We start from the raw sequence: 21480 nt of genomic DNA, 5'->3' as shown, positions 1-21480 counted from the left end.
ATTTCATTTTCATCTGCCACTTACTAGAGTCTAGTAAAAAAAGCAACATTACATCTTTTACCACTAAGCCCTGGGAACTTTGCTAGTTTTGCACCAGTTTCTGAAAAGCAAGGGTTTGAGGGCAATGGTGCTAACAAATATCGCTAGCAGGACTCTCTCCTCTCAACATGCACAAGTTTCTTATTAAATCTCTCAACAGTTTTCTCCCACAGTTTCCTTCCTGAAGTGGTTTTCATTTAGTGCTGAAGATTTCAGTACGGCAAAAACATCAGCGAGAGCTTCAAGAGCTGTTAGACTTGTTATGCTATTTAAAGAACAGAGGCACCTCTTGTTGCTCAAGAAGGGTGAGGGCAGCTGCGTTGCTCTATGCAAGAATAGGAGAATCCTGCAGAAAGCAACTAAGACGTTTGCAAGCAACATGCCATGGCGTTTTATTGGCATAACACTGGGAGAACACTGCCCAAGAAAACATTCTGCTGTAGATGCCTATCATTAGGGGATTTAAAAGCTGAAGAGATAATGCCTACTTCTTATTAGCAGAATAACTAAACAGTGGTTTGTAGTTCCAGACAGATGAATTTTAGCAATGATATTTACAGTTGTAATGCTGGAAGCAGTCTCTAAGTTCAGTTTATCTGTCATGAGTAAAGCAATCCACTTCCTGTGCTCCAGTCAGCTGGAGTCAACCTAACAGGGGAGATTAATGAGTCCTATTTGCCACTTCTTCCAGCTGGAATAACTTCTTCCAGCTCTGGATGAACTGTAAAGGTAGCATTTAACACACCAATGAATGTCTACTTTTCTTGTAATGATTTTAAACACATTTCTCTTAATGTGGGTTCAACTTCTAAAGATTCATAGAATCATACAATATCCTGAGTTAGAAGAGACCCACAAGGATCATCGAGTCCAACCTCTGGCTCTACACAAGACCTCTCCAAATTCAGAGCACTGGACCACCAGCTGGAGAGTACTGCTCACTAGCTGCTCAAGAAGATTCACACTTGTTTGCTGTGTAACAGTTAACTTCATCCAGTCCAGAAATGATCATCTGAAGGAATCTATTCCTTTAATAAGCAATATTCTACAAGATTATTTATCCCAAGTGTATTTTTCCAGTGATAAAGCTATATAACAGATGGAAGTAAAAAGGTCATCATCTTACTTGAATTTTCTTTCTCTCTTCATTGACTTAATCTAGCACAGTGATTTTGATTAGAAATTGCTCCATCTGCAGTGCATTTCTGAGCAGCTGAAGCTAACACTGAAACTGGAGAAAGCATGAGGCTGGAAAAATTATGGAATTTGTTTATCTAAACCTTTCTTTGGTGCTTAGGGAAGATGTTAGTTGGGTAAGACTTATTCATCCAGGAGAGATTTGCTTTTTCATGAACCAAAAACTTTGTATTTTTAAGATGCACCCAATTAACCATTGCCTGTGACTTTCAATTTTTGTTAGCACTGGGCATCAGACCACATGGATCATATTTACACTAGTTAGGTTTTAAAAGTTTGTTATTTACAAGTTCTAATTGCCTGCATCATAAATAGGAACAACTTCTAGGATTATTCGGTTAATGCATTAGGCATGCAGCAGAACAGCATGCCCACAGTCCAGCAATGCTGACATTACATGAGGTTGCATCAGTCTCTAGATGCTATTAGCACACTTAAAAGTACAAGGTGCACTGAATACGCTTTTTAACATTTTCTGATCTGCACCAATATACTTTATAATGTGGGAAAGCAGCCTGCAGCATGGAACGTGAAGCACCTTGCATCGGGCACGAACACCTTTATACCAGAAAGGCTTAGGAACCAGCTAGCTGCAAACGGGGATTGCACTCTGTGGTGGGTCCTCTCCATTACTGATGAGTTATTTTATGTATTATGCAACACTGTAATGAAGATGTAGACTTTTGTCTTCTCACACTGGGTCCTCTGTGGTGCTGGGAAGTCTTGGGGCAATATTATCATATAAAACAGTCACTGCATTGTAGAAGATGAAAACAGCTGACTGATTTTCCCAGCAGTTAAACTTTAGTGCCACCGAAATATCAACAAAGATGCAGTACTAGCTGGAAAAATTCTAACAAAAAATGAGCTGAATATAACATTACAAAATTATATCCAAAAAATTGCGTGGTCTTTCGTGTGAAATCTGATGCACCATCATCACCACACACATCCCATGCTGACAGAAACACTACAAATACTTCGGGCATCTAACCAGTAGAGAGAAGTTATATTACATACTGATGGTTTATTGTTTGATAAATCAATGCTTCCCCTCTGTTTCTACCCTTATTTTGGAGGACTTAAAGTGCTTTACAAGCAGCTTCCTTTCAACAACAATACGGAAATAGTTCACTTCTGAATGAGGATATGAGTGGAATAACTGAAGGAATTGAAAAAGAACTCAAACTGAAAAATGTAGTCAAATCCAACCCATGGGAATGGGAACCAGAGAAATACATTGCAAGTAGTCCACGGTGGTGGAGAAGAAAAGCCAGCAGACCTACAGATCCGAAGGAGTGAGGAAGAACCTTCCTGACTGCTCCAACACTGTCCCTGCAGAGGTCAAGTTGGACCCGTGCAGGTCCATGCTAGAAAGCACAGAGCTGTGACCCACATCTGTATTGTGCAATCTGTAAGACATTTATATTCACAACAAAAAAAAGGCTTTCGTACAAGAAAATTTAAAAAAATGATTTATTTTGATCCCCCCCCCCCCATTTTCTTTTCCATGCTTTCTTCCAACTTCTCCCTACTTTGTCAAATAAGGCATCTGACCTCTTTAACAAGCTCTGCAACATTACCCTCTGCATAAGGCTTTCCAATACATGACAGTTACATTCAGAAATACAAATGATTTTTTTTGTTTTGTATGTCAACAATACCAGCTCAAGACCCCACAGCAAAGACATCAAAAGAAAAGCAAACAAATCCATAATATATAACATTAATTATGCAGTATGCAGCCTACTGGAAAATGCTGCCTATGTCAGATTCACCATTCTTCTCCAAGAGGTACCAAGTCTTTAAACCGTAGAAATCCAAGACACTTACTGATATCTTCACCTCATGGCCTGCTCCAATAGCCATGTTATGCTATCATCTGTCATTGCATTTGTTAAATCTAAGAGGATGTAAGCCCTGAAGAACACAAACCCTGTCTGCTTAGCAGAACATCAAACAGCCTGCGAGCATTATCCATGCAAAATACAGGGAAAGAAAGGATGCTGCTCTGTCCCCAGAGAAATCCAGCTGCCGGTGAAAAGTGGGCCAGAGATACTTTTTGCATCAAGTAACTTATACCAGTAAACAGGCCTGCCTTCACAGAGTGGACTCCCATGGAAAAGAAAATAATAACAGGAAGGCATTTGTCATACTCATGGCCTTAAATATGACACCATTAAACAACCATAATCAGGAGATGAGCGAGTCAGTGCTATCATTTGCTCTCATTCTGCGGGTTGGCTCAGAACCAAGTCTGCATTTTTTTTTATTTTAAAAGAGCACAGATTAAAGAGACATGTAAGGAAATCAAAGTAATTGGACATATAGACAAGCTAGCAGGTGAGCAGTTGCGACTCAGTGAGACAACTTCTAAAGGAAGATATGATACACACTTGTATTATTACTTTCTTCTTATTTTATTTCATTTTTATTATTCCAAACAGAATCATTAGCATCCCTGCACAGCACACGACTGAGATGAACACTGCATTCAGTTCCTGCACTGTAAGGAACTTTCTTTACCCCACCCAAGGACACAGCTCCTGTCACATCACTGAGAAACTATGGCTTTTCTCCCAGCTTTCCCAGACTATGAGCCATCAGATTCCTGGGAGGAATCCTTCCCCTGGGATCATCTCAACACCCAACCTAGATTAACATAGGCTTGTGAGTCAGCAGCTAGATTTAGTACCTGATTCAGCCCAATTAACCTTAGGCACTGAAAAAAGCACTTGGCTTAGCATTCACCCATGCTTCATGCAACCAGCACAGAACAGAGATGGGCTCTCGTGGTGAATGAGACTCTCAGGAAGAAGTGGGACAGCACAGTGATTCTCAGCTCTCGTTCATATTCATTTGAAATGACTCATTCATTCCAAAGTCAGCACTGCCTAGACATTATCTCCAAATCCCCCAAACATGGACTGCTACCATTTTTTAAACTCAAATTCAGCATAATGAGCCGATCAAAAAAACCCCCACACCACTGCTTTACGAACAGACTTTTTTCCCAAAGTCAGTCTAGCTACAATACCCCTACTCCACGTCTGCTGAAGGTATGACGCAGCCTCAAACTTTCTGCTGTAATCTAACATGACTCATTTCAGTCTCTACAAGTGGGCAGTGAATTGAAGGGAGACGGAAGTCAAAATCAGAGCCCTGTGGCTGGCAGATCTGCACTTCCTAAACACCATAACGTCTCAGTGGGGATATATGAAACAAGGAAACAATAGAAATAGTATGTCCAAAGCAGCACAAATAGCATATTCCAGACTGTACAGTTAGCAGATTGCTATGGTAGGCAGTTTTAATGATGAACGCGCCAGAGTGAAACTCTGTTTAACTCTGGTTATGACTGAGTATTTTATTAGTGTGTTAACAGTTTAATGCGTACAAATGCACTCCTCAAAGCTGGATTCTGTCTCCTGAAGCACAAGATATTTTAACATACAGATGCATGGATATAATAAAGGCTTTTTTTTTTCCTAATGATTTTTACAGCAGAGGCCGTGCCTGAAAACTTATATAAATATGTGTGTCTACGTGAATTCCTGCTTAGATTAATTCATGCTCACAAATATGAGCAATATCCAATACAAGCGTGGCCAGAGCAGATCTGAAAATACATCTTGGACTTTATACCCATTATGCATTTTTCCTGTCAAGTCTCAAATTTCTAGACAAGTACACTTTAAGATAGCTTCTTTCATTTCAGTGTAAGAGCAAAACATTCTCATCTTGAAACTCATGTTTCAAGGGTGTTCCTCTTGAACAACCTCAAAATACTGCAAAAAACCTACCTCCACAAGGGGAAGAGACAGACAAAAAAAATATATATAACTGGAGAGCCTTTGAAAGAAAGGCACTCAGTATAGATGCTAAGCCAATCAGAGCCTCAAGACCATAAGCAAAGCATCTGTAATTCTGAGTTTATTCTGGTGGTCTAAAAGAGTTGAGCATGCATGAGAGATCTTTAGCAGCCAAACATGTCTGCACTCTTTAGATACACGTATGCTTAGGATTGGCAGTGTTGGACAGATTTCCTCCTGAAATTCTCCTGCTGTGGGACAACTAGAGCTGGAAAAGGCATAATTCAGTCCCCTGCTTCTGAAAAAAGCACAGAATGCATGCTCTTCAATAATCTGAGCATTTGTTAGATTAACAGCATGAATGGATATATCAAAATAAAAACAACAGAAAAAGAATTTTTATAAGTGTACTTACTACTAGTAATATATATTTGTGCATGGAAGGTTGTCAGAAGACAAGAATAATTAACACATCAAGGATATCTGTAAGCACAGAAACTGGTATAATGTGGACAGTTTGCTCTGCCTCCTCTGTAGTGCTGCTACCTCATCCTAAAGAATACTGCTGCTAAAATAGGATGGCAGCAAATGATGTTACCCTCGAATCACTGTGTTCTCAAAAGGAAAACAGGGCTGTGGTGTACATTTTTCATGAAGAAAAGGCACCACATGAGGACTCCTTTCTGTTCTAAACTTCAGAGAGATCCTATGTATGTAACTGAGGGCAGGACTTTAATCACAGACCAGAATCTGATTTCCATTGAAAAACCAGGATGTCAACTTGGGCCTTTGCAAGTTGCTGCAATGGCAATTTCACAGAACTGTAAACTTCACCACAAACCTCAGATGCAGTGAATATAATGCTTATGAACAACATCAATCAGTGCCCAGAGTATAAGACTTTAGCATTAATAAGATGTCACATACTCAGAGTGAGCCAAAAGAGCCATTAGATGCAGCTGACATCTGATGTATTGGAAATATAAGCTCTGTATTCCTCCTAACAAGATTTTTAGAAGTTGCTGTTAATTTTACACTAGCTTCTGCTTATTTAACATTATATTCTGCCATCTTACATGTAACAATGCACACAAATCAACATTTTGGGCTACCTGCCTGCTGAGGTATTCTCAAATAGCCATTGATTTCCTATTGTGAGTTAAGGTACCGTGTAGAGTTGGAAGAAAGGACAATAAAACTTGAAAGCATGTACAATTCATACCACATCAAATGCTGACCTAAAAGCTGTCTAGCAGAGGCCAACCTTTTTTTTTTTTTTAGGATAATGTGCTTTATAATGACATGCCATACAGTGCAACTGCAGTAGGTATGATAAAGCATTACAGAAATGCCATAGATTAATAAAGAGCATAGTGGCTGCTAATTTACCTCCATCTTGTGAATTCATTATATTCAGGGCAAACAGCATTGCATTGGAGAATGTAGTAGCCTCTTCTTTGCTTGCAAAATTCAAGCCATAGACTTGCCGTGCATCGCGCCATTGATGAAAGGTAGGTGTTGCTTGATTGTACTTCAGTCCTTTCACAATTGAGTAATTAATCACTACCTGTGATATGAAAGAGAGGGGCAAAGATTAAACAGAATTCTGTCTTGAGTGGGGGGGTGAAAAAACCCTTTGGTAAAGGTTAATTAAACTGATAGTGACATTCCTATGCCAGCCCCTCCATGGCCGTACGGTAAGGCAGCAGGCATTTGGACCACAGAAGACCCGTATATGTGAGTTAGACTTACAACAGTTCATACCAAACCTGTGGGCTTGTGAGCTAATTCTGCAAACTATTACCTGCTCGTGTTTTCTGCAGCAACTCCACAGGATATATATATATCAGCAAATCTATATATCCTGCATATTGTATGTACTGGATATACGGATACTGTATATATCCATATATTGCAGAGAGCTGTCACAAGCCAGACCCAGCAGTTATTGCAGCCTTTTGGGGGATAAGCATGCACACTTGTCAGAAAAGGGGACAAACAGAGCTCTTGGCACTAGCCCTCTGTTACAGCAGATAAATGTTTGACTCATTGCACTAGTTCTGGTTTTTCTCTCTTCCTCTATGCCAGCTTCTTACATTAAGATTTTTTTTTTTTTTTTTTTTGTCTAGAATTAGACAGGCAGTGACAAATCCAACTAAATATTCCCTCTCTGAGCTCCTCCCTTCCTCTACACGCTATAATTTCCAGGTAAGGGGTGGCTGCAGTAGAAGGGTGTTTCTGTATGTTTTGATTTAATCTGCCAGATACAATGCCCTATTTATCCTTGGGCAGGGCATATGGGATATCCAGCTGGAATCCAACCAAAGACATCCAAAGCTAACACCCAGCACTCTCACAATATCCATCTGTGGCTCAACAAAGGCACTCTGTTGTGGCTCAAATTTAAGAAACAAAAAGAAATGTCAATAAATGGGATCACCAGCTATCCTCATAAACAGGTACAGTGTAGCTGAAGACAGAGAAGGAGAAGGAAATGAAGACTCTGGCTTCATCAACCAGAGGAGAGGGGAACCAGGGACACAAAAACTTAAAAATATGAGCAGAGAAAGATCAAAATTCTTCTTCCTTTAACTCTTCACTGAGAGTTTATCTTAAAAGCTGAAACATGGCACACTGTACGACTTGTTCTTTTTTCTTTTCCAATCCATTTGCTACCCTGAAATAAAATAGTCTTGCTGCTGATATAAATGTCTGCATTGTTCTCTATTCTGTTAAATTCTGGATTTCCATCATCCTGTATGGCAAGGAGTTTCACAGGCTGATTCTGCGTAGTCTTTAATGTTCCTACCACTTTAATATTAAAAAAAGTTTAATCTCTTTTCTATCCAGTACTCTTCAACATTTCACTTCAGTTTCAAGTGTAAACTCTCTGGAGCACGTATGGATCAATAAAAAAGCTCAAAACCAAGAAGCCTTTCCTTTCATTGCAGTCTGCAGGCTACTGAGGCTACTGAGTTATAAATTATCAGCAGTGAAGATGGTGGTAGTTGATGGAATTCACAGTAACAGGGCTAGAAGGGTTCGAAGGCACCTCAGGACCCCAACACAACTGGTCTTGGTTGCATAACCACCACAAAGATCATGGGCAGAGTTCCCACATGAGTCGTACAGCCCATACTCTTGTTTATCAAACCAGAAAAGGACACATACTTGTTTCTCCAGAGCATGAAATGATGCAGAAGTCTGTTATCAGCTTACTTCCTATTGTGCTTCCAGTACTAAAACTTTCATGGGCAGCAGTCATGGTTTTGCTAAAACATGGAAGTTGTGGTAAGCAGCTACAAACTACCACAACTGAGGCCAAACCTGACCAATTTTCAATTAATTGGTTATTAATTTTTTTAAAAATAAATTTTATAAAAAATATTAATATGACTTTATTTTTTTTTTTTAAATATGGTCTACTTTATCTCTCAAGAATACTGTCCCTATTTCAGGTTTGCTTTAGGCTGAAATTTAAGAAGCCCCACCTTCCCCAGAGCCCTGTTTTTACACTTGCTTCTTAACCACATCAATGCACAAAGCCTTCAGGAGATATGATTCACTTTTGACTCGCACTTTCCTCCCTACCTGTGTGTTCAGCACATGCATTTTGGCAGTGAGATCTGGCTGAGCTGAAATCACTTGATGTAAAATCACCATTTTAAACTCTTAGCTGATCACAGATGCGGACTAGGGAGAAACTGTTCATCTGCTAAGTCATAGAGAAGGACCATTTGTACTTTTTTTTTTTTTTTTTTTTTTTACCTCTGCCAATACCTTGCATGGTGACTGAAGCCAACACACTTCACCTTTGTAAGGTTACAATTACAGCTGGCAAGCTGCAAATTGCAGTAAATTGTTTGCTTGTGACTGTTGAATTACATGCTGAGAGGGAATGAAGGTTGCATGGAGACATTAAAGCTCGTGTCACCAAGTGATTGTATTACTGATCTGGCCTCTGTGGCTACTCCAAAGCTTTAAAAAGCCACTCTGGCTTTTCTGAAGATTATTGCACATGCTAATATGAGAGCAGAGTGCAGAGCAGAAAGGAGAATTCATTGACTTTCTGTCTGCAGCTCAGTGCTGCTGCACTCAATAAACTCATCACCCAGATGCACGAGATGGAGCAATCTGATGACCACTTCCCAGTGGTGAGAAAATCGTAGTTCTGCCATTTTAAAAACCATGTTTTCTTTGTGATGAGCTTTTTAGATACCACCAGCTAGTGAACAAGATAAACATAGACAAGACAAGCGGAATGTGAAGGGAGTCTTGTAAACCCTAACATGCACCAGAAAAGGGCTAGGAAAAGCACCTGCAGAAAGACAACAAAAGGAACCTACAGAAGATGCCTTAAATGAAAAAGAGAATGAAAATTAAAGAGAGAGATTATTGAAGATGAAATACGAAGAAACACAAGTTAAAAGGGAAACATTAAAGGCAGGCAAAGGGTGAAGTTATGAAGATTACAGTATGTAAAATAAAACTTACTACAGTATGAAATAAAATTTAAAGTTGTTCCTGTGAGTTGTTATTGCGTTACAAATTCTGAACTAGTTTCTCAACTTCTGGCTGTCTCAGCAGCTTCATTTTATGCCAAATCTCATATAATCTCAACATCGGTCTTTTTCAGAAAAATATGACTTTCCTTATGAAACAGCGGGTTTAATAAAGCCTCACTTTCAAGATGACTTAGCACAACCTGAGAGCAAGCCTGAAATGGCTTGTAAAGGGAATTATTGTAACTGAAATTCATTTTTGTTCTTATTGGATGCAACTACTAACAAATCAAGCAAGCTTATGGCTCCTTGTGAGACTCAGGTAATAATACAAAATTCTGAACCAGAGGCTTTCAGAATATTTGCTGTCTTCATGATAGTAGATTTTTATAATCACATTGAAGGTATTTTCTTTTAGACAGTTTTAAGTGACTAATGTAGTGTGTACATTTTGTTTGTACTGAGGGAGGACTTTTAGTCTTCAAGCTCTAGAAAAGTATATTTTTATATGTTTCCTTTTGACTTGAGATTTTTAGATGGCATAGGCAGGAAAATTTACAAGCTAACAGAATATTACAAAGGATGTAAAACAAGAGACAGACCTCTGGTACACCAAGTCTTCCATGTATATGGATAGATAGATTTTATGATATTTGCTTTTTTTAAAGTCAACTATTCAGATGCTTAGACTGTGCTCACGTGAAAGCCATTTACATTCACCAGCTGGCTACACAAAACAAACATCTAGCATGCCCTGCTGCAGTACTTATTCTCAAAAGCGACTAAGCAGCCACTGCATGTCACTCATTTTCAAAAATATTTTCTCTTTTTAAAATGGAGCTTCATTAATACAGTGCTTTTGCTCTACTGAGAATGATAAATACAGAAGCAAAAGATATTGCAGATGTTTCAAAAGCGTGCCGCAAGAAGCTAAAAGCTAAGAGCTAAAAAATTAGTAATTAATAAGAAAATCATGAGCAGATCAACTTAACATTTTGGCAGCTGGGAAGTGGCAGCACTGGTCGCCTTCATACCCACTGGTGGGACAGCACATAGTGAGCATGGGATGGGGTAGCCCAGGCAGACTGGGAGTCCTCAGCTCCCAAACTTCTGCTCTAAAATGCCAATATATAGGATCATCATATAGCATTACCACCCTACACAAACACATTTTTGTTATTTTAGGTATAACTGTGACGTGGTGCTTCTGATGGCATGCACAGCCTGGTGCACCCAAGAGCAAGGTAGTCACTGGGCTGTGGTGGCCCAGGAGGCTATGATCCTACTTCTGCTTATCTAAATCCCAACTAACTCCTTTAATACCCAGAGAGGTACTGCAGGCTTAGCTTGCCATAAATCAGATCACAGCACGCACCTAGGACTTCAAAACACGTTATCACAAACTAATTGCTTCTTATGGCAATGTAATAAGCATACTTTAAGAAATGGCAGTGCTAGGTGATATTTCTTCTCTTTTGTATATCCAGTAGCAAAAATGAGCAAGAAGTAAATCAGGGGGAACTGAGAGCAAAACCTCCAAAATGAAATAAAATTCACTTCCCAAGGAAAAATGTAGATAAAAAAATATAATGTTAAAATCTCTCTTGCATTCACTGAAAGTTCTTTTTGCACATAAACAGTAATAAATCATGACATATTCTGTATACCCCAAATCATACATTATCTGAACATCTAGTGTAAATGAGCTCACAGGCACCTTGCAGAAAGCAGGAAATGTTGCTAGACTGCACTAACTATACAACTGCTAACTACATAACTGATGGTATCTTAAATAGACCAAAGGTTCATTTACAGGAAGCTTAATGCAGTTACTCACTTGTTGATCTTGCAGTTTAACTCCAACAACCCTGAAGGTGTTTGTGGCCGTGTTGTGATATATATTGATTCTGCTGAACCCCTGCTGTCCAGGTTTGATTGGCACCCATTTCTTACTGGTATCGTCATAGACCATAACTGAAGCCCGGGCTTGGCAAATACTCTGTTCACTGGAAAGAAAGAAAAAAAGATGAAAAAAAGGGAGGAAAAACAATGAATTTGTTGCCCACTACTGAAAACATCTCGAGAAAAGGAGAACATGAGAAATTATCAGAACCACTTAAAATATGTTTTGTAACAAATGTGCTATTTCTTTGAATACAATTTGATAGTTAAATTAAAGCTTGCATGTATGTGTTCATATACTTTAAAAACAAAACAAAACAAACCTCCAGTACGTTGCTGCACCGATCTAGCATTTCATGTAGAAATTTTAGGTTCTGAGGAATAACTGGTAGCACACCAATTTTATTAAAACTGTCCAACAGTATGAACGCTGCATTTATTTTTATATACCTATTGGAAAGCAAAGACTTTCAGATTTGCATGAAAACTGACTGATACTTTACAGCTTCCTGACAAAAACATGGCACGCAATGCTGAGGTACACATTTAAAACTGGAAACAAGCAGACCTTGAACCAAAAGCCACATTAGGTAAACTGAAGGAATCAATTACGTTAATCCAGGTAACAGCTAATGCTCAGATCTGGGACGCATTGACACATCCCAGAATATGAAGTGCAAAATGCATAGGAACTCTTTTCTCCTTCACTTTAATAGCAATGAAAATGGGGAGGGAACTCCACAGAATTTTGTATTGCAGTATTACAGTAGATAACTCATTTGATAGAGTATTAATAGATAGCTATTTTTGTTTTGTAGACTCACAAGTTCATCACTTCTTTACCTATTGCTTGTGCATTAGTGACTAATACAAATATTGATGCTAAAACACACTTTTCATGTGAAAGAAATTCCACTGCAAGTACTGCTGATGTGACAACTCAGTACGGGTTGAAGCACTTTACAGACACCGTTTGTAGTATTTTTGGAATGGCAGTAGGGATTTTGGTTCCCAGCCTTCTGAAATCCCAGCCACTTTTCTTATACTAGAGGACATTAGAGTTACACAAAGTAAAAATGAGCCCTCCGAATGTCGAAGAACTTTCAACATGACAGGGTTTTTCAACAAGTGCACGTTAGGCCTACATAAAACTCTTAGGATTTAGGTCCCACAAAAGTTTTAAGTTCGTGGCCACCCTATTAACTTCAGAACATATTTATGCAAACCTCCTTTTCTCATCCCAAGTCACATTAAATATTTTTCAGCAATTCAATATCAAATGATAATCCACTTTTTTTCCCTCCCTTCCTTCATACGCTTCTTTGGCTTGATTTTCTCTCAGCGTTTGACTTTCACCTAAACAAATACAAGAGAAGCTCTCTGCTGGTGCTAAGCCACATCACTGCCCTGCTACTGCACTGAATGACACCACTTGTAAACTACACCAACTGTAGCAAATGCAGCTTCACTCAACCCCATCACTGCCATCAATTTAATGAAAGGGAACGCACTACTCTGGCTATTTAGAAGATCTGGGTAGATTACAGCAGCAACTTTCAGTCTTTTCTTATCCATAGGTCTCAAAAAGATTTCGAAGCACAAGCAAATTCTGTGAATTAAAGCCTATTGATGTTTGGCTCATTGTGTTAGTCACTTCTCTCAGCCTCTATTGACCTCCTCTGTGCTGTGGGCAAGACTCTGAAAGCTCTTCACAGAGTTTACAGAAGGAGAAATGATGCTGGCAGACATTTCCATGGGGATTAAGGTAAGAAACCAGGAGTTGAAGTTGATGATGCCTTCCAACTCAGGATAGTCTTATGATTCTGTGACAATTCAAACCAAAGCATATTTTTATTACATAACGTGAAAACAGCAGTCTGTAAAATATTCAGATCAGAAAAACTGAACGTTTTATTTAATTGGAATTGTAAGAACGAGCTCATCCGTGAGCTGCTGATGCTCTGCTGTGTGAGATACCTGGAGAAGACCTGCACCCTCACTGACCCAGCAAACACCTCACCATCACTTTTTTTTTTTAAGGTAAGCTAATGCCATGTGGCAGCTTCCCCACGCATCTGACACTAACAGCTGAGGGATTAGATCTTGCTCCAGCCTGTCTAATCCTCCAACTGGTGCAAGAGCCTCAGGCTGGCAGGAGGGGTGTCTGTCACCTTGCCTTGGTTCCATAGATGTGGAGGAAGACAGAGAGATGTACCAGTAAAAAAGCAAGAACACTGCATTATCTCTGCTACATGGAAGTGGAATGGCTAAGAATAATATCCAATGCAGTGCCATGGCTGGATAGTTCCCACCTGTCTCTGCTACAGGGTTGTTCGTGGCACCTCCAGCTATAGAGCCTATGGAGCATCAGCTGTCCGGTAGGCCTGTAGGCTCCCAGAAAAACCCATTCCTGGAAAGTAAACCTTAGCTGATGTGACATCAGTTCTGCTCCTCATGCCTTGCTGGTCACTACAAGCCTGTACCAATGGAAGCAAGAACATAGCACTAGTTTCACCACAGCAAGTCTGGAGTGCTTGCATGTGAGATGAACTTTCGACCCCACAATTGCCATGGCCTCCTTAATGAGTCAAACTTTCTTAATTGACTGATCCATACTTAACACAAAGAAAACCCAGCTAAACGTAGTCATGAAGGCCTTATTGTGGCATTGCTCATCATGCCATGTTCAGATTCCAATGCATAAAGCAACTTTGCCTTCAGTGTTTGCTGCTATTAAGAACTGCAACAAAAACACCCTCTACAAACCCATGACAGAAATACAGATGTAGGCCCCAGGAGCAATATTTAATGCATGACAGCCAATTGTTACTGTAACAGAAAGCAACACATCAAGCTCAATTCCTGCTGTCCCTGCAGTCAGGGAAGTTTTCCATCATTCATTTAAATGGAAACAGGATTAAGCCTGTTATCTGGCCTCCAGTGAAATAACAGAAAGGAACATAAAACAAGTACAGCACAAGGGGAATCCTTTCCTGCAAAACAATTCATCAATCCTTCAAAACTTAAAATGCCTTCAGGGATGCATTGCTAGGTTGCTATTTCACCCTAAATGGAGGTGTAACTCTTCATACCTGAAGTCTCATCCTACCCACAAAAAGTACAACTGTACTACTGATGCTTTAAGGAGCATCCCTGAAAATCATCCAGAAAATGTTCAGTGTAACTCTTATAAAGGTCAGTTAGAATATTTCTATTGCACTCTGTAGATGGCATTATTTTAAATATGAACCAAATTACACTGGTTTCACAAGGCTCCAGCACAAAAACATTCTTTTTTTTTTTTTGTGCCCATACTCGATACCTATGTCAACTATATACAACAGGTAATAATTGACGTCTTAGTTGTACTATTGTACATAGTCGAATTCTTTCTCTGTGAGAAGAGTTTAGCAGGCATCAGCATTTACACACTAAGTCATAATTCTAGAAATTGCCTTGTTTTCCTAATACACACATAAATTACTGAATAAATGGGTAAGTCTTGGAAAAGATTCATCATATTCCACATACTAAATCATATTCCATACTAACACATTTCAAATATTACAAATTCTCCAATTGATTTTTTTACGTTACATCAACATATAAGCAGACTTGTCCACCTGGATTTCCACCACAGGCAACTAAACATGTTGAAAGGGCATAACTGCACCTCATCTATGGCTTGCTTGGACAAAGCCAATCTGCAGCATCCTCCTCACTTTACTAGTTGTAGTGTCAGCAACACTTTCATCCCCAAAGAGTCACTTCCACTGTAAGGTACCATTCAAAGTACAGAGCCTAACCACGCTTAGAGGGCAGTTAGGGGTAGCAATGAAGCTACACTTTCAGCCATTGCTGCAATGCAGGTGGCTTCATCCACAAATGTTTCTCCTCTCCTACTGGTGCAGAAATTGAAAAATGCAGCCCCCTTCTTCCTGGGTTTTAGTAAATTTATGATAAACAAGTCTTACAGCCAAAAAAGAGCTACAAAGGAGTATTGATAAGGTAATGCTGGGAGCCCTAGGGAATTTTTTTTTTTTGTGAATTATTGTAAATTGTCCTTAATGGAGCAGCTTGACATAAACTGGTTGACTGAAAATAATTGAACAGGAGGAAGAAAAATGGCAGGGCATGAAATGACAGGATTGACTGTGGAAGTTGGGACTGGGGGAAACACGGATGGGGAAACGTCTTCACTTTGCCTAGGCAAGTAGGCTATCCAAATAGGAAAGAAAAAAAGCTCAGAACTGAACCACAAAAGAACCAGCATAGAACATAAACTGGAAAAATGGAGTAAACCGTGATGATGGACAGCAAGCCTTCAAAAGCGGCTTTGAAGGCTCTCCAAGGCTTGTCTCTCTTACCCCAAACTAAGAGGCCACGCTGCAATGGGGCAGAAATTGACCGAAAATCAACTGTGAGTTCCCTAGCAGAAATCAAGGAACCTATTATTAACCCAAAATGTTTCAAGCTGCTTTCAGTTCTCTCCCCTTCAACCAAGCTGTCTTCTGGTACTCTTAGCAAATACAAACAATTTTTGCAAACATTTACCTTATTTTTAATTTCCATTTCCCATCCATTTACATCCAACCTTTCTCATTTAAATAACCGATCATTTTCAATTACTTTGGACTGATCTGATCATCAAATTAATATGTTAATAATGGCTTTGCCCAAGTCTTGCCCTATCTGGGAACTAACCCTCAGCACCCAGAACGTGCAAGGTGACTTGCAAGCCATTGCACACATCTCACTCCACTTCTCCACTGAGTCTGTCCACAGAAGGATGTGTGGTTAAACCTGACGCACGAGAAATAGATGCTGAATTAAGATGATGACAGAAATATCTCAACGTTACCTTTAAAACAGCTAGCATAAATAAAAATCCTGTATACGTAGACATGTGGTTTGTGTGATATACATCTGTGTTAATCTCAGAATTAGCAAGCTACAATTCATGGTCCTGCAGCACTTAAAGTCTGTTGCAAACTCCAGTGGCCTAATTTGCTGAAAAGACTTTAGTACATTTTATTGAAACAAACAAAATCATGGTTTGGAAGCAGGGAAAGTGTTTCAGCAGTTCCTTCTGCAAAAAAACTAGGTGGACATTTCTGTTTAGTGACAGGATTTAAAGAACAACAAAGAAACAGAAGACCCTCTGAGCACCAGTCAGGTCACCCAGGCTCATATTCTCCATACTTGAGATCTGAGCTCCTAGCAGACAGAACCTCCATGGCAAAGAGGCTCTCAGCCTTCTCACCAGAGATTCACTGCTGGCTTTGCTCATGACTCCATTTTTTGTTGGGAGCCTCATTCCTGTAACACACTGTCTGTCCCATTCTGACTCTATTAGGGACCTCCTTTTTCAGAGTCTGCTTCCCTCCGTGAGCAAATGCACAGAATATCCTATGTCACCATCGTTCATCCTACCCTTGTCCCAGCGCAACAAAGTTCATGGTGAGGCAGGAGCACTCAGCCACTGATCAAACTCAAGGACAGCACAAACCCAGAGGGACTTCATGCACAGAGGTGCTTCTGATTCTCAGTGACATGCAGATTATTATATTAAATAACTGCAAGAAAATCGAGCACATACAAAGCCTCCTTCACAAGTAGCTCTCAAACAGACACTGTTAAATAAAGTCATGACATGCCTCCAGATAAACACATATTTTACAGAGAAAAAAATTGAAATACTGGTACCTACAGCATAAACAAGAGTAAGATGAATACCAATTTGCTTCCTCAAGGAGGAGTATTTTTCTACTAGCAACGAGACGTTCATTTGAAGTTCTCCTTTTTCTGTACTGGTATACCCATGGGAATTGCCATGTGCAATGACTGCTGCCAATATTCACTGCAGACACTTAGGATGGAAACCAAAACCCAGCTCACGAGGTGCTCAGATCACACAAGGCTTTGAGAGATGAGTTGCTAAACATGGAAACATCCACGCAACCCTGGCATGACCACGCTATGTTGTCTGCACTCTTCAGTGCTCCTGATGATGGGAGATACAGTAAGTAGAAATACAAAAAATGAATGCAGAAAGATAATGCAGTGGAAGGGGTGTTTCACATGGGCCTGTCATAGCACAGCAGCTCGGTCCCACAGAAGTCCACACAAAACCCTGACCTCTCAGTGTCCATTGTCACACTTAAACAAGAGATCTGCCAATTGGGGTAGATTTAGGGTTGGCAGGCTGGCTGCAGATTTGTGCCCTTATAAAGCCAGCACATCTGTTTCATTTATAGTGCTGAGATTCTGATGTCATGTGGTATGTTTTGCACACTGAACCATAAGAGACATAATGATTCTAAGGGGAACTCCAGTCATCGGTATCTCAACTCAACACTTAAAGTTTTAAAATAACTGCTGTGCAAAAGGCACTTTACAGCGGAAATGTAGTGATTGAGAGAAATCTCAGCACTGCCAGGCAGCTCAATACCCAGCGCTATGGCCAACCTTCATTCAGCACCTGCCTGCTCTGACAGGGCAGGGGCATTGCTGTGTTCAAATAGAGAAACCCCACTGCTCCATTAAAGCTCTAAATCACACGACATCTCTTTCTGCAGTGGTTTGCTCTCTAACTTTGCATGCCACCTTGAAGATAAACATTGGCAGTTCCTAAAAATAAATATCAAGTAAATGTTTAGATGTTCCTAAAAGTAAAGATCAAATAGATGCCATGCCCTGGAGAGAGACAATGAACCTAAATAACCTGTAAACACACAGACAAAACCAGTAAAAAAAAAATCAACTTTACTAGACCAAGTTGCTATTAATATAAACCATTTGCCTTCACCATTAAGTTACAGAAATAAAAAGAAGAAGTGACCAATCTTGTAAAATACACATCATGCCCAAAACCCAAGACTAAACTGTCAAATTAAAACCCATGACTGAAACTCTCACGCCAGCCAAATACATATTGCAGCAGAATAATACTTTAAATAAAGGCTTTTAAAGATTATAATCTTAACGAATAATCAGGAGAGGCAGACTCATGAGTACATACCACAGATCAACACACAGGTATTTCACTGAAGTTGGCATTGTATAGCTTTGGTTTCTTTCCAGTCTCCAAAGAAATGCAAATAAACCTGTGAAAACTCCTCTGGAGCCACCAGCATCACACTGGGACTGAGCACAGCCCAACTGTTTCAGCCTCTCCCTCACTGCCAGCAACTGCATATGCACATAGTATTGCCATATGAACATAATTACCACTGTATAAAACCATAAATTACCCTGCAAAGCTATAACCACGATGCAGACCTCCTGCATTTCTACTGACACACACTTTCCATCTAGTCCTACGAACTGACAATGAACTTGCTGCCATTCAGAGCACGATGCCCAGGTACTTACGTGCCCGCCATTGAGGAAGACCTGGTCAGGTAATCCTGGAAGAACAGATGCTCAAATCTGGCACGTGTGTTTACACCCAAATAGGATATTTCACCAGATTACACAGCTGAACACAGATTTGGCAGGAAGACAACCTGAGTCTATGTGAAGACTTATTATGAAAACAGGAAAGGGAAGCGTTACCAAGAGAGCAAAAGGGCAGGCAGGAAGTAACGCTTGCTTGGCAGGGAAGGGACTTAAAAGAAAAAAAAAAATACTATTTCTTTCAGCTGATTTATTGAACAAAAGTCCAAACAATATAGATTAAGATTAGATGCATCACTCTTCCCTCATTGGTGGCAGGGCAATTAAAAACATTTCATTATTTTCTCAAGGCACAGGTTTGCTCTCCAAGAAAAAGAAAAAAAGCAAACAAACCTAAGACCCAGACAAACTGCTGTTATCCATTTACAGCAGGGGGCATGGTACAGAACCAAACCCAGGGCCCCCTGTCTGCCACCATCCTGGTCCTCCCTGCCAGTTGGAATTGGCATAGGCTAACAATCAACTATCCTGTAGAAGGAGAAATCTCCAAATATTGGAGAAGTATCCAACATTAGAAATAAGAACAAATTTACTCTAAGGGGGGTCACTGCATGTCCTCCTGTAAGTTGATACTTCAGTGCTAGCTCTCCCAATGTAAGGCTGCAGCAATTCTGATGAGCTGCCTCTCAGAGGTGACAGTAATTTGAGGCACATTCTTCTTCCCAGCTTCCTTTTTCTCCTCATTCCTTGCTTTGGAAAAGCAGTAAATGTGGATACCCAGCAAATGCTTCCCAGTCTTTCAGATTAGCTATGGGTCTGTTCTGGCATGGCGTGATAACAACAGAGGGAGAACTAGTGCAAGGCAAACAGCAGGGAGAACTATATGGTATGTTCTTGCTATAAATAAGAAAACAATAGAGTTTTCTCCCCATTTCCCCATGATTTTGCCTTCTGCTTTTTGTCAGTGTCCCCACACATTCTTCTAATGTGTGTAAATGCATCAGCTGATATCTGTGACTGCACAAACACACACAGTGCAAATTAAAAATACAAACATCTGCAGAAAAAAAACATTTTTCTGGTATTCTGGGCTCCCAACTGCACCTCCTAAGTCCAGGTGCCATCACAAGCACATCTGCCTGGAGATCTAAACAGAAAAGAAAGGAAATACAGACAAGCCAGAAGGCAACAAGAGGATAAAAAAGTTGGTTATTACCATTCAGAAAGGAGCTAACACTGCCTTTTGCCTCAACTCCATTTTTTAACATACACTGCGCTCTCCTCTGATGATATTGGTGCAATGCAGGTCAGCGTGGGGGGGGGACAGATGGCTCACAGCCAGCTGTGTCACTGCAGCATTACACAAACAGGGAAGGAACGTGTTACCTAACTTGAACCCAGTTCCTGAAAGTGCAATGCATAAGAATGACCTCCCTGATCTCAACCATTGCACAAAGTCATGTCTTTCTCAACTGCTTGGGTGCCTTTGCCTGTATGCCTGTATGCTGGGGAGCGTGCAGGTCTGACATGGCGGCCTGGTCTCCTTAGCACACCACAGGCCACGGAGCTTTTGAAGATGAGCTGGAAGGCAGAGGCGGCTGTGTGGGACTTTGGGCCTTTCTCCAGGAGCCAGCAGTCAGGGCTCTGAGGCTCAGCACCTGCCAAGCACCAAGGAGTGCAGTTTAGTTTTCATCTGACTTAAGAATGTTGCACTGGAGCAAGAAAGAGTTCTCTGACATACAAGCAAAGCTTTTTTCTTTTTTTTTTTTTGGTTGTCGTTGTTTTTTAATGTATTTTTCTGCTTAACAAAACATTTTATTACCACTTTCCTGATACTTCAGTTTGGCTGCCATTTACCTAATACTATCCCTTTCTCCTTTGAGATCTGTCTGTTTGTTGAGCAACGCCCCGTCTCATTCATACATCCCACTTTTCATTACTTTAAAACTTGGCTTTTCTTGGAGTCAAGTGGCACTTCCTCTGTACAGCTCATTCACTTAGACTATTACTGTCAAGTATTGTTTACACAAACAAACTCAACTGCGTGTGTTAGGAAAGAAGTCCAACAAGGAGAAGTGCAGAATCCTGAGTGTAGGGAAGAACAACCCCAGGCACCAGCACATGTTGGGGGGCACCCAGCAGGAAGGCAGCTCTGCAGAAAAGTACCTGGGGGTCCTGGAGGGCACCAAGTCAGCAATGTGCTGCTAAGAACACTAATGGAATTCCTGGCTGCATTAGGCAAAGCTGTCTGGATGTGACCTTGGGCACCCTGCTCTTGGAGTCCCTGCTTGAGCAGGGATCAGACCAGATGGATCCTACCAACCTCAGCCATGCTGCGATTCTATGATATTACCTGTAAAGTCCATCTCCAAATCACTGTGGTCTCAAACTGCTAAATCAATTTACCAGTCTGGCCATGATGGCTCCATTCTTCTATGCACACAGGAGCAGGACACTAGACTAAGGAAAACTCTGAGAAGCTTTTTTTATTTCTCTTTGATGTGTCTGGGATAGATACAGTCACTGATTTTTGGCAGGGACACAACACTTAGTTGTCAGAGCAGTTTTCGTGATGAACCAAGCAAAAATAACTCTCCTTTCACGTAATACAACAACATCTGCTAGCTCCT

The 21480-nt window shown here is 40.3% G+C and overlaps 1 protein-coding gene across 6 annotated transcripts in view; it reads right to left on the bottom strand.

Annotated features, from left to right (window-relative positions):
• EVL (Enah/Vasp-like) overlaps window positions 1-21480 on the bottom strand; it is a 133048-nt gene that overhangs the window by 46717 nt on the left and 64851 nt on the right. For 4 of the 6 annotated variants that reach the window (XM_031593001.2, XM_090141606.1, XM_090141604.1 and 1 more), the window contains exons 2-3: window positions 11388-11556; window positions 6438-6615 (exon numbers count right to left, since the gene is read on the bottom strand). In XM_031593001.2, coding sequence (XP_031448861.1) covers window positions 6438-6615; window positions 11388-11522 — 313 coding nt within the window. In that variant the 5' untranslated portion in view covers window positions 11523-11556. Of the gene's footprint in view, window positions 1-6437; window positions 6616-11387; window positions 11557-17162; window positions 17183-18826; window positions 18985-21480 lie in introns of those variants that run through there. The other 2 variants (XM_031593000.2, XM_090141607.1) reach the window with 2 other exon arrangements.

The sequence above is a fragment of the Phasianus colchicus genome, chromosome 5 (assembly GCF_987193195.1).
Source record: "Phasianus colchicus chromosome 5, bPhaCol1.hap1.1, whole genome shotgun sequence".
Taxonomy (NCBI): domain Eukaryota; kingdom Metazoa; phylum Chordata; class Aves; order Galliformes; family Phasianidae; genus Phasianus; species Phasianus colchicus.
This window is presented reverse-complemented; position numbering and strand designations above follow the sequence as displayed.